At 36.0% G+C, this 14386-nt stretch overlaps 1 protein-coding gene across 8 annotated transcripts in view; it reads left to right on the top strand.

The window, feature by feature from the left end:
• Window positions 1-14386, top strand: part of AP1S2 (adaptor related protein complex 1 subunit sigma 2) — a 30084-nt gene that overhangs the window by 6364 nt on the left and 9334 nt on the right. For 3 of the 8 annotated variants that reach the window (XR_014578306.1, XR_014578309.1, XR_014578310.1), the window contains exons 3-5: window positions 2180-2288; window positions 3237-3374; window positions 11498-11592. Coding sequence is in view for 3 of the 8 variants with exons in the window: in XM_083820815.1 (XP_083676941.1) it covers window positions 2180-2288; window positions 3237-3374 (247 nt within the window). In the remaining 5 variants the exon portion in view is untranslated. Of the gene's footprint in view, window positions 1-2179; window positions 2289-3236; window positions 3375-11497; window positions 11593-13694; window positions 13812-14386 lie in introns of all 8 variants that reach the window. The other 5 variants (XM_083820815.1, XM_083820817.1, XM_083820816.1 and 2 more) reach the window with 2 other exon arrangements.

The following is a 14386-nucleotide window of genomic DNA, read 5'->3' on the forward strand; positions in this document are numbered from 1 at the left end:
CTTATGACGAGTAGTTTTCATTTTTTGGTATTCCTTATCCAAGACTGCAGTTGGCAGAGCTTGAAAGTGTACTCTGCTTAATAGCTGCCAAATAAAGTCTTTCAAAAGTATGCTACATTTTCTTTTAAATGAGAACACTGAGAGCAGACAGCTTTCCTGGAAAGTGTTCTATGTTAGGTAAAATCTCTCTCCCTCTCTTCTCTTCTTGTACTTGCATAAAATAATTCTGAGTATCAAAAAAGACTCTTAAGTAATAGAGAAACACAAAAGGACTGTCCCGTGTGGATATGTTTCAAATATTTAAGTCAAATTTGATTTAAGTTTTACTGGTGTGTGATTCAACTTGTGTTTAAGCACTATGGGAATGGTTTACCTGTGCTTCATAATCAATTCTGCTCATCTGTATATGAAGGACATTTTGTTTAGATGTACTTGACTTAGGTGCTGGTAACCACCATAAATGTCAACTAATGTACAAAGCTCTCTTTTCTACAAGCAAATAGTCTAACTTGGCACTAGACTTAAGAATAAATAAACAAAAATCAGGAGGCTTGAAAACATTTTTTCATCATACTTTCTTCTTTCCTTTACTGTTTTTAAGCAGCTTTGTTTAAAGATGCCATATACAGATAGCATCTTGCAAGCTACTACAATGGCTGTAAATGTCCGTGAAGTATTAAAGTGAGGGACCAGCACAGCAGTGTAAAATCAAAAGAACTGTTCTCAGATAGGACTTCTGATGAGCTGACAAGTCACCATGGTAAAGAGATAAAAGAGCAAGGGAGTTAGTGTTGTGTGTTTCATTGGAGGTACCTTCCCTCTCTCTTCCACAGCCCTTCCCTATCCCCCAAGTCTGGTTTCATGATAGGGTGGAAAGAAGTGGTGGACAGTAGTTTTTTTATAACAGTTTAGAACTTTTGAATAAAAGTGTATCTGATCAGTTGTTCGTGATAAAGTCACAGTGATTTGAATCAACTAGAGCAGAGTGGGAGTGAGACTTTGAGCATCATCATGAATGATGCTAGCTAAGTGCTTGGGAGATATATTTCAACATACTACAAAAATTTTTTTGATTTCTAGAAAAAAAAGTCAGTTTCTCTTAGGCCTTACAGAGTCCCAGATAATATGATAATGATAAAAACTTCTGTAATGTTACAAAGGCATATTCATTTCAGTGTGTGGGAAAAGAATGTGCATCTTAAACTTGGTGTTTACATCTTAATGACTTTTTTTTAACAGGGTTGGCTACTCAGTGCTTAATGCTGCCAGTTCTCTCTAAATGGGCAAACAAAAGCAACTCCTGGTTCACATAAATTAGTGGCTACAACAGGTGTTACTTGAAATCTCGTTTCTGCCATGTGTATCCGTATGCCATATGGTTTTGGCACTTTACAAAAGAGCAAATGGGTTTTTCAGCTTTCACTCCCGTTTTGGTTTTGCCTCAGCTGTTTTTTAAAGTATGAATTAAACAACTGTGTGGTGTTGCATGGTAGAATTGGATAGTCTTTTTGTTAAAGTGGAACATAAGATCATATTCAAGGAAATGATTGCCTGTATTCCAAGGTGGAAGTGGATTGCTGGAAACTAGTTGATGGCCTCTCCTGACACCAGAACAGTTGGTAGTGATCGAGTTGTTGACTTAATAGTGCTTGGGGTATATGACATTAGTGTTAGTCCTAGAATTTTTTGGCATTAGTTAAATTCCCTAAAGACCAAATCCTAAATTGCTAGTTCCATTTATTTATCCCAGGGCATTTTAATTAGCTGTTATATGTGTAGCTTGTGTGCTATAACTTTAACATTTAATCTGTTGATTAGTATACCAGTGTTCGGATGTTACAGTTAGTAGAGAAAACATCTTGCCTCAAAACTCTGCCAGGAGGCCAGAGAATCAAATATATCTCCTTTTCCAAACACTAATGAGGCTAATTTAATTTCATCAGCTGAAAGATGATAAAAACTGAAGTCTTGCTTGACTCTGGGAGGCAGATCCCTTTGGGTCCGTGTGCATGTCTGTTGGTCTCCAAGCCATTTTTTGGTAGAGCTTGCGTGGCTATTCGTACAAACTAACAGCAGTGTAAAGTGAAGTTGAAGGACTAGTGAGAATTTAACACCTCTCAAGTGTATTCATTTTGCTCATCTTTTGCTAACATGAGTTGCTAACATTTTGTTCTTACAGATATGCAAGCCTCTATTTCTGCTGTGCTATTGAAGATCAGGACAACGAACTAATAACTCTAGAAATAATTCATCGTTACGTAGAACTTCTTGACAAGTATTTTGGAAGTGTGAGTTAAATTCTTTTTGGTTATTTTTTATGGATTCAATCTCTTTATATTACATCACTGTTTTATTTCCACAGTGTTTTTCTTTAAAATACAATCAACTGGCTGTTTAAATGGTTTATCTAACAGTTTTTCTGTTGCTTGGTTAAACTAAACAGATAAGAGCCTATGTAACTGCTAAAATATAAAAATTAAATTATGATTTTGGAGAAGAACAGTTGCTAGTCCGGTGTTAATTGCCTATATTTATTTTATTTCTTAGTTTCATTTGTGGTCAGATAAAATCTTATGAATCCTTAGCTTTCTGTCCAGGCTTCCAGCTTCTCTTCTCCCTGGTGCTGCTCTTGTGTATATACTTTCCGCCATGCTCCAACACATCTTACATCTGCTTTCAAATAAGGCAGTTGGTTGTGAGCTAGCAGGAGGGGGAAGAGAAGAAAAGACAAGGCATCTGCTTTCCCAGATACCAAAACCAAACAGAAGTAGTGTGCATTTGCGCTTAGGAACACTGCTGCTCATCCATCTAGCCCTCCTGACTAGGGCATGCACAGGATGAATAAGAAATTGTGACTGTTTCAAAACTTCTCTGTACAATTGCATGAGCTGCCTCTGGATAGTGCAGGGAAGAAGAGAACTGTAGTGGTGATCTTCTGCCTCATGAAAGACATGTCAGACTGACAGCTGTGAATCTAACTTTAATGATGAGAAGGCTTTTAAAAGAAGCTGCTTTAATCCTCTTTTTTTTAACTTGAGCAAAAAAAAAAATAATTCCTTTTGGTCTGGAACTTCTTTTTTTTGTTGTTGTTGTTACTGTTGCCCAGTTTGAAAAGTTATAGCCTGAAGCTAACATCTTCATTTGGTGAAGCTGTGAGCAAGTTAAGTTTTGTGAGAGGACACCTCAAGAGGGTATATATACTTCCACTTTGCAGTAATGCTTGATGTTCTTTGTAGGTATGTGAACTTGATATCATCTTCAATTTTGAAAAAGCCTATTTTATTCTGGATGAGTTCCTTTTGGGAGGGGAAGTTCAGGAGACTTCCAAGAAAAATGTTCTCAAAGCCATTGAGCAGGCAGATCTTTTACAGGAGGTAAGCAAATTAAACTTCTCTGGCCAAAGTATGGGCATGCTAGACTGTGATTAGAAAAAGTTCCTGTTTAAGCTTGTAGACAGTGCTGTCGAGCATGCCTAGCATGTAGTGTCTGCTTAGTTGTTCTAATTGTGCAATACTACAACATTATCTGCTCTTCTCATCTTGTTTGGCATGAGTATATTGTAACCTACTGTGATCTTGTGTATGTAAGTGTCTGTTCTGTGTGTATACCTAGATGATTATAGATCGTGCAGCTTTAGTTTTGTTCATGTGTCTTTCATTCTTCTTATTAATCAGCACTTAGTTTTTTGTCATACCTGATGCATGTTCACTTCTTTACTGTTTCATTGCTGAAATCCAGAAGCTAGGCTCTCTCCTTTGAGACTCCTTCAGGTATAGTTCTTTAGATTCTAAAGACATGCTTTTCTGCTATAGGTTGCTTACTCTGGTTTCTAAGTTGGAAAAGCACTAATAGTACTGCCACAAAACCACACAGAATGAAGTGTACAAACATCTGTTTTTTCACTTTGAATGCCTTTGTTCATTACTAACTCTGATGAAAAATCTAGATTGCATTTTAGACTTTTTAGTTGGAAAGTATTTGATGGGGAGGGGTTCAATGGTGTAGAAAAAACTTGATAACATTTCCCTCTTGTTACTCAGTTCTGTGCTTTTCTTTGTAATTGCTGTAGTCTTGAGGTCAGCATTAAGGTTCTCGAATGTTTAAGTGAAATTCACAAAATTCTGGTAGGCTGAGAATATCATCAGTCTTGTGTGTGTCAGTGAAATGCATGGTTTAGCAGGGATGATGAGCCTTATTTTTTTAAATGTACCGAGTTTCACTCGTGTATACATGTTAGCTGCTCTGTTTTTACACTTAAGTGAACTTTTGGTTTGTTGATTTGTTCAGTCAGTTAACTGCTTAGTTCTGATGAATGTTCTGTGTTCCATGTGATACTCCTTTGTTGATTGTGGTATTAATAGGATGCAGATGCACATCACATTCTATTCTTTTCCTTGTGATCGTGTTTGTAGTTCTTTCAGAGCACAGACAAATCCACAACACATTGAAGTTCTTGTCTGTCAGCAGCTAGTTAGTGTTATGATTAGGGTCAGCATTACACACAGATTAGATACTTTTTTTTAAAGGAGGAGATACTTGCATGTATTTTCTGCTTGTATTCTGAAGAAGTTTGTCAGTCTCTCCTTTACACTTGGAAGTAATTATCTTAACTGGAAGTCCTGTTGCAGTTTACAAAGGGGAAAAATCTGTCCAGTTTCTCTTAAAACCTTATGCTGTTCTTTATATTAAAACGGATATAACAAATTAGTTCCCTATTCCAGTCTGTCTCCTGCAAATGCAGGTTTAATTTATATATTAGATGAAGTTATTGTATTCTCCTTGTCATGGGATTTGAATTTAATTTTCACCATTTTTAAGGCTCTTCTAAAGCAAAAAATAGGGATTAATGACAGTCTTTCTAAACAGTTAGCATCCTCTTTTTACACTTACATCATGTAAATTCAAGTTAAAAATGTGAATGTAAAAAGTCTGACTCTTTCAGCTGGAGACTTTTCCCTTGCTGTGATAGCTTTACCCTGATACATTTTACTTGATACCCTTCTGTTTGCCACCTGAGATTTTCTTTGTTCTGTCAAGGTCTATTAACGCTTTTCTGATTAAATTGGAATTTAACTCTTGATCATGGCTCCACTGTAGTTGTATGTTTGTTTTTATAAGCTAATTGTTTTTTCACTGTTAGTAGAATTATATCAATTATCAGTCAAGTATAAAACTACTCCATATATATGCTTTTTAATTTATAAGAACTGTAAAGGTCTGATTTTGTATTGAAATTGAGCTTCCAAAAAAGTTTGACTTTTTCTCTGGATGGTATTTTGTATTAACTACTACCATGTGCATTCTGAGCTTAAAGAAGAAGGTTGTTAAAATAATAGTTTGTCACAAATGGAAACTTTTTGTACCTCTAGTTTATTTATGCTTCCCAGAATACCTGAAAACTACTGGAGTGCAATATGTTTTGATTCCAAATGCAAACCATTTCTTGCAGGGTTATGGTTTGTTTGTTTTTTGACTGTCACACTGTAATAATGTGCAACAGAGGGACTTTTATATGGACCTGAAAACTTGCATTGCCTAATTTAAAAATTATTAATCAGTCTTGAATATACATTATTAATAATACATACATTAATGTATGAAGCACCTTAAAAGCTGAATGCTTGCACAAAGGAAAATAATTACAAATACATTAAGTGGCTGTTTGGGTAATGTTAAAAGAAAATGCAGAGGCATAAATTGCTGAATAATGAATCCGTTCTTAATAGTCTTGCCTACTTCTATAGTCTTGTGGCAGTTTTCCAGGATGTGCTTCTGTTTCTGAGCACCCACTTGTTGTGTCCTTAAGGTCTTGGTGCTGTGCAGTTCACTTACTGCTAGAGTTCATGGGGCTGAAATATGCAAACTTTTAAAGCCTATTTCATCAATTTCTTCTAGCTCTTAAAATTGCCCTCAGATCAAATATTTGTTCCCTACCTCCCATTTATTACCATCTGAAAACTTATCAGTAGCCAGTTAATCAAAACTGGCAGTATTATCTGTTATCTAGATAATAAAAACTAACTATACTAATGCTTCCATGCTTCACTGTAAGTCTATTGCTAGAAATGTCTGTTGAAAATGCTGTTGTGTGTCTTGTTTGATAGTTTTGCTATAGAAATTTTATTTATAGCTCTTTTGCTGTAGAAATTTTAGATACTTAAGTAGTGACTACAGAGGCATGCGTTTCTGAAAAGGTAGTATTTTGTGCAATCCACTCAATTATACTGAGGGAGGCAAATTTGCAGGCACCGTGTGTTTGTGCATGGCTGCATACCTGTGGTCTGTGGAAGATCTAAAACATGCATGATTTTGTGATTTTTTTAATGCATGAAACTCACAACACAATGTGTTTTATGGAAAGGAGAGAATCCATTTTTCCATTTAAGTTTGCTGTGTTTTTATTTGATGGTCCAAGAAAGCTAGTATGCTCGTTGGAAGTTCATGGTTATTCACTGTGATGAAAATGAATTTAAGGAGTTAATTCTAATATCTAAAACAGGCGGTTACGTATATATTTGAAACCAAATTTATACAGAATTGCTGGTCTTCATTTGAGGTTGGAGCAAATTCCTAAACGCTAGTTTCAAGTGAAAATTCTTCGTGGTATTTTTATCTGTTATTTTTATAAAATTCAGAAATTGTCCGCATTTTGTTCACCATTATTCTTACAGGTTGTGTATGCTTTCAGTAGTCTAAAAGACTTTAAATTACATTTTCTTTGAAGATCTCGAAAAAAATGGATGTATTCACAAATCACATTTTTTCTGTCATTGTTCTATTAATGATCAAAAATGTAGAAGCTGTGTAATGTTTTTCATAGGCTCTTGCAGTTTGGCCTCTGGTACTATCTACTAGTTCTTCCACATGAAAAATAAGTTATGCTATGAATCACCCTCATTTACTTTGCTATTTCAAGTCCTTACCTCATCCTATATACAGAAGGGTGGTTAAATTGTTAATACCAGCTGACTTGTGCAAGATGGTTAAGGTTGCTATATAGATATAGTTTTAGAATGAGTATCTTTGCAAATGAAAATTTGGCTGTGAAAATTCTCTTGGAGATGAAATGTGTGCTTTGTAAACAGTAGGTTTGAAGGTATGTGTAATAGTGGGGAGATGGCATTAGGTTGCTCTTGGAATATGAGAAAATAGAGGAATGTTAGCATTAGCGGTGACAAAAGAACATCTTTGAAAACCTACAGAGGGTGAGAGCATAAGGTTTCTGTCTGGTTTAGGAAAGAGCCCCTGTAAGCACCTGTTTCTTACTAGTTTTCTGAGAAACTTACTGTAATGCCACGAATTTGGTCTTCACTTAGCCTCACTTCACGTTAGCTCTTAAATATGGACTACTGCAGTAGACTGCCTTCTGAAGTTGGCTGTGATGTTCTGTGCTTTGGCTATACCTGGCTGTATGCCTCTCAGTGTGAAACAGGAACCAACAATGAAATCTTCGTTGTAATCTCTCTTTAAGGGGGAGCTGACTGCATTGACTGTGATGTGTAACCTCTGACTCAGTTTCAAGTAGATAGCTTGGTCAGCTTAAGGCTGCAGTTCTGAAGACATCTATATGCTTGATATTATAAACAGATAATGGTCTCTAATTACGTTTTAGAAGATACTTGTGGGGACCTGTATGAGAGTTACCGTGATGGAGAAAGGCATATGCTATTAGTTAATTACTCAAGGATTAGGGAATACTTAAGGCCTATGTTGCTTGGGAATCTCTTTCGACTCTTACAAGATGCAGTGAGTTGTGGTTGTGTTTTGGTAGCTGACATTTTTTAATGCTGTTCAGGCATCAGTCCCAGAAGGATGTTAGATGTGTGGCAGAGGTTGTATTGCAGTTAGATTATGAAGTGTATGTCTTGTCCAGTTGTATCAGTCAAAAACTTTCATATATAGATCAAAAAAGAAGTGAGCTCTTATGGTGCTGACTGGAGATGTTAAGAACCTGGAATGAAACTACTGTCTTCATGTGATAGATGTGAGAAAGCATAACTATATTTATTCATGAGACATGTAAAACAGTTTGGCAAGTCTCATAGAAGAGCCTATACGTAAATAGAATAAAGAAGTCCAATTTGGAACGTGCATTCAACATGTTGACTTCCTTTTTGAAGTATTGCGTGCTTTCTTAATTGTGCTGTTTAAAATGTAAGTGCTAATACAGTATTAGGTGAAGAAATGCATGCATGTGGAAATAGTTGTTTTTTCATATACTTTGGACTTGATGGGTAGATTTTTTTCTTTCCAGTCTTAGGAATAAAAAGTTGCATTGCTTGTTCTTAAAGACTAGCATAGTTGATCAGAAAACATTACTTAAAGCCAAGATAAAGCGTATGTTAGTGGTCAGTTGCTTTTTTGTTCATTTTCCCATGTGAGCTGAACAGATGGTTATTTTTTGAATGAAGTAAACCTTGTATACATAACTTGACTAGAGTGATGTTACTGTATATATAATATGCTTCACTTTGGAAGAACTCGTTTGCACCTTGTCTTAGGAAAGTACACTTGTCAATTTGTTCTAATATGATACGAATTATTCTTCTGGTGGTGAAAACTAGCCTGCTTCTTAAACTCAGCATTCACAGGATGCAAAGCAAGGAGATTAAAGAGTTACAAAGTTTTTAATTGTGTGGAACTGCTTAAATCTTGTGTTTCCAAATATGTCAGTTAACTTCCAGCCCTTTTACACTGTCTTTTTTGTGTGTATGTTTACTATTTCACTCTTTGTAGCATTCTGCTCAAGTAAAGTGACTTAAAATCTGTGCAGAACTGCATTACTGACTTCATATCTAGATCTGTTTATGGCTATCTTGCTTGTCATCAGCTCTCTAAGTTTAAAAGTACTGATAAAACCTGCCAGCTGTTTTTGAAGATGTGTTCATAGTTTCTGACATACCTAATACAAATGTAGCTGAACTTCAGACGGAATGAACTCTAAGAATATACATCATCAGAAATCATAGGAATATCACTTCTTTGGAACAAACCTCTAACTACAACTAGTTGTCACTTTAGTGGTAGCAGACAGGTCTGTAATCCTTGAATGCAAAAGTACTTCTGTATTTTTAATACATGTTTTTCAACTGTCTTCTCTGCTATGGAATAGGCTTTCCTACAAATACCGGATCATACTCTTTTTGTTTAAAGCAATCAGTTTGTCCAGAAAACAAGTAGTAGAACCTGCATCTCAGTTTTTTCTCCTAGGTAGAAATGAGAGAGGAGGGGAAGTTAATCTTTTCAGACCTAAAAGTCATCCTAAAAAAAAGTGGCATTGAGTATCCAGGATGTCATCATATCACACTTCACCCACTTCCCATTCTAAGACTTTTTTCCCTGATAACTTAATAATTGGTCTATATGTGAGTCTTTTATTCTTTATTCGGAGAGATGTAGTTAGTAGATATGCTAATACTCTTTGAAATTTCTTGCTTTTCTAGATTTCATGATTCTTAGGACCTCGTTATCATAGGTGTGCACACTGGTTTCTAAACGTTTCAGAAATCCAGTTGTCTTTCCAGAAACACATGGTCAGATATTAACCTATCCTTCATTTTGAATTGAAAATGATAGAAATCAGTCTATTCTTCACCTGTGCAACTTCTGTGCAGACCTTTAGAATCTCATTTTAATAAGTCTGTCTCCATAATGTTTTTTCTTGACAGTTTTGTTCAGGGTGTGCATGTAAGATGCGAGTAATTTTATTCTCTTAAATCAGAAACTGATTAGAAGGTCCTAAGAATCCTCAAGTTATGAGGAAGGCATCTACCATATAAGTGTTGCATTAAATGTTCAATTTGTTTTGTGAATTGAAACGCTATAAACAATTACAAGTAAGGCAATTAGTACAAGTTAAGTCCTTGCTGTTCCTGGCAACTATTCAGTACCCTCTCTGATATAAATTGCAATACTAATAATCAATGTTTACATCACAAAACTAACTGTGGAATTGATTATTCTTTTATTCAAGTGATCCTTACAGAACTGTGAAGGGTATATTAACAATACTGAACTCCTGACAGATTTTCTCCAGAGATACTCTTCTGTTTCTGTCTGTAGAAGTACTGCATCAGGGTGATAGGATGAAAATTTTAGCTCTGCTGCATAATCCATAGTTGTTTCCAGGAGCTTAGTCGCATGCTTTTGGTCAATAAACATAAAAAATTCAATGAACAATTGCAGAAGACTGCTTGACAGTAAGGAGTATCTTATCTTCAGAATTAGATCCTCTTTCTGAATGAGCACATAAATCTACATTTTAATAGAACGCATTCCCCAAATCTGGCAGAATGCTGAAAAGAGTGGTGTTAGATGTTTGAACCTTGAGATAGTGAGGAGAAAATTCCATTTCCCTCTGGTGTCTGAGAATTGTGTGAGATGATGTGTCATGTTGCAGTAGTACTGTCCTTCCTTAAAACTCTCATTACTGGTGAAGATGTGTTTAGAGCTCCACAGAACAGTAGATGAAAAAAAAAAAATGAATGCCCTCAGGAGGGATCCCATTGTGTTCAGGTTTTGGATTCTGATTTCTTTGTGCTCGTATCTGTACAAATGTCAGGCATGTTGCTGGTATGTTTGGGAGCTTTTAGATACTATTTTAAAGGAAGAAGCTCTATTTTTTTACCAGTCTGTCTAACAGGAGTAATAGTTCTGGTGCTGGCTATACATTGGAAGTGTGTGTGTTTTAATCTTATGCTGAAAGTTTGGTTTGAAAAGGCAATAAATGTCTGAGAAGGCCTATCCACTTTTTTTGAGAAATCTAAGTATGGATGATTAATGTATGGATTAAAGCGAAAATGTTCAACTTCTTGTACCAGGCATTACTACATGAAAACAACTAGATTGTCACATACAGCTCAGCAAGTAACAATGGTAACTATTAGAGGAGTAAATATCATTACATAGCTCTTGAATTAAATAGTTTAGATTACTTAAGGGATAAGTTGAATGTTACTCATCTCCCTTTATGGAACAAAACTTACTCAAATATCAATGTTAGTAATAGCGCTGTGTGAAATGGTCACTGGATTAAATTGATAAAATTGAAAAATTGGTAAATTTGATATCATCCTGTGCTACTACACTCTCAGTCTATTAAGGTTACAGTAACGAACAACTGATTTTTAAGTTCTCTTCAAGCATAGGTGAGGCTTTCTGATTAGAGCTTATTCTTTTAAGGAATTGATATCCTTAGCTTGTTAAGAAGTGAAAAACTAATGCATTCTTCAGTGCATCTATATGGAATCTTTTGAACAGATGTTCTTTACTGATGCATTTATTTGCTTTCTTAACGGTGGACTTTTAGTAGGACCTCATAAAATTGTGTTAATGAATAACAATAGCTGAAATATTTTTAAGTGAAATAACTGAACTTTTATATAAAATGGAGAATATTTTCTAACTTAAATAGAAATAAGCTGTAAATAGTGTTTTAATTTGTTTTTTTACATAGTTAATACTACATTTTCACTGCTGCTTGATTTTGTGTTTGTAGAGCCAGAATGAAGACTGGGGAGGTTTGTCTGAGGATATCTTATGATTAAGAGCAATCTAAGACATTAGCCCTTTTGACCCCCATCTAAGTGATTGGTAACTACCAAGTTTACCATTTTGGTGGCATGGATTAAATGGGTGCTATGCAAAGACTGTTGCACGTGTAATTAAATCCTTGCAAGGGTAAACAAAAATGGGTGATGGGCTTAACCTTCTGCAACACTTGCATGATGGTCTTTGAAGAGTGCTTTGAGTGTTCCCTTTTATTTTCCTTTGTTGTACTAACCGCATCAACTCAAAGTGTCTGACTTCTACTAGCTTTCTTTTGGTGTCGATAATTAAGTGGGATAATGCAAGTTAGAGAAATGGATACCAAAACTAATAACTAAACAGATGTTTGGCTTTGTTTACTTACAATCAACCCATGTAAATGTGTATTTACTGGAAAATGGGCTGTTTACATCTGCTGTGCGAGGAAAATGGGCCCTAAAAAGACTGGGTGCTGCTGCAATTGACTGTATATCAAGTGCCGGATGCTGCATGACAGAACAAAGCTTATTTGCATATATAGTGCATTGCAACATATTTTTGTCCAAAGTGTAAGTGGAGTACATTGTGGCAGTCCTACTAATAAAGGTAAGATTTTGTCTTAAATAAGGCAAGTTTAAAACGCACATGAAAATGATTTGCTAGAGAAAACGTAATTAGCCTGCTGCTTATTTGATATCAGGATATACAAGTATTTCAGTCGACAAATCGGCTTTTGTAATGTGGAACTGCAGTAATAAATGTAATTTCGTATGCAGCTTTATAAAGATCAGGAATTAGTTTCCAGACCAAAGAAAATTATTATAATAGGAAAAAAGTTTTGTAACATGTTCAAAATCAAATATACTGTTATATGTATCATTTTGCCACTTAGAAGTTACCTAGTACATGATACGGCAGTTGATTGGTATTGGGGAGTGGGGAGTAACTAATATGCTTGCATATTAGATCTGTAGAATACGAGCAGCCAACAAGAGTCATTTGTTCAAAACTGAATTACTTATATGAATCTAGTCATATCCTAAAACAACTGAAAGAAAACCTAAACGTTCCGACTTGATTCTTTCCACATTTTTCTTCACATCTATTGCTTTTTTTTCTCTTCAGAATAGTAGGCTTATTCACAAAGTGTGGTTTTCATGGTGAGGTTAGTGTTAATACTGTGACTGTAAACATTTTATTGTGATTAGAACTTTAAAAAGGATATCTGTGTTAGTTCAGACCTATGTTAAGCATAGAGTTTTTATTTAGGAGTGTTAATCTTTTGTTGTCTTAAACTGCTACAAAGACTGATTCAGGAACATGCGAGCTCAAGCTTAGGGAATTCTGGGTGACTTGAGTTTATTTACAGTATGTCCATTAATTCTTTGGGAGAGGGATAGTTTGCCTCCTGGATGTAACTGCTCGTATATAGGAATGAAGGTCATCAGTGGTAAAGAAGGTTGGCTGTGGGCAAAGGGGGAGTTGGATTCATATGCTCAAGCTAATAATGTAACTTAAGTTACATTTTATTTTCAACAATTGCCAGTGTATGTGTGTTTTAAAAAGCCAGTGTTCCTCATGTATCGTGTTTAAATGATACATGTTTGTATTTAAATATTCATTTATAAAAACCCATAGTCAGCGACTTTTCACTTTCTTGTTAGCAAACTGGCCCTGCAAACATTTGTCCAAACAACTATAGGAAGGCAAAGTGCTGCAGAACAGGAAGGAGTGGGACTGCTTAAATGCCATTGCCATGGAAGCTGAATGATACTGGACGTGACATGGCTGTTACAACAGCATATTCTGGTCATCCCTTCAGAAACACAGCCCAGCAGTTTAAGTAATGGTTCCTTAAGCAAAGGGGAATAAGTAATGTAAACCTCTAGCCGCAGTGCAGGACTGGAAGAGAATGGAAGAAAACATAAATGAATCCTTTCGTGCATTGTTTGGCAACGTGCCAAACATACAGACACCGTGGTATTGTCTGGGAGAGGAGAACTCAGTGATTTGTTTTATAACTTCGGCTCTGGCTTCATACTACAGAGCATTCTGCAGGAGTATTTCCCTAAAGCTTTTTGTGTTCTTGTGGTGGGAAAGCAAAGCCTCCAGTGGCTGTTCAGAACCACCCTCACCATGAAAGCTCAGACCCTGTCAATTCTTCCTAGCTCACTTTGTACCAACTGACGGGCAGCTAAAGCACTGCCTCCTGGGGCGATTATCATCCCTGATCCAGCAGGTCAGAAACAGCAGGAAGCAGGACCACCCGCTGTTATCCAGTTACAGTATGTAAAGTTTCCACTGGTATTTTTACTCCTGCTTTTGAGAAGGAGGTAGGCAGGTCACTGCCGTTTGTGTCTCACATCCTTCTGCTCTGGTCTGTTGAGGTAATGGTAATGTTTTAGACCCTAATTGTGCACATATGCTAGAACATTTTGCTGAGAAACATGTCCATGATAACTTTTGCTGTTTCAGAGAATCTTGTTGACTGATTTGCACCAATCTTGAAGGCTTTTTTGTCCTCTGTGCATAGGAAATTGCAGACAAGATCTTGACTTGGAGATAGCATCACTACAGATTTTTTTAAACAATATCATAGTTAATAGTTGTATTTGAACACAGTGAAGACCTCGTGGGTATTTCTAGGCTCTCTGAGGAAGCAAAACACATTGCTTTCCCTTGTAAGTAAAGTAGACTTTTCCCAATAACCCTGTAATTGTAGCTTCTGAGTACTTGGCTAAGCAAAGATTGGGAAACAGTTACCCTACTATTTTAAGGTCCTTGAAACTTCAAGTGAACAGTAGCAGTTTCCTAAAGCAGCCTCTCATTAGAAATATTTCCTAATAAAGATTCAGAAGTA

This window comes from Anser anser (assembly GCF_964211835.1).
Source record: "Anser anser genome assembly, chromosome: 1".
Classification (NCBI taxonomy): Eukaryota; Metazoa; Chordata; class Aves; order Anseriformes; family Anatidae; genus Anser; species Anser anser.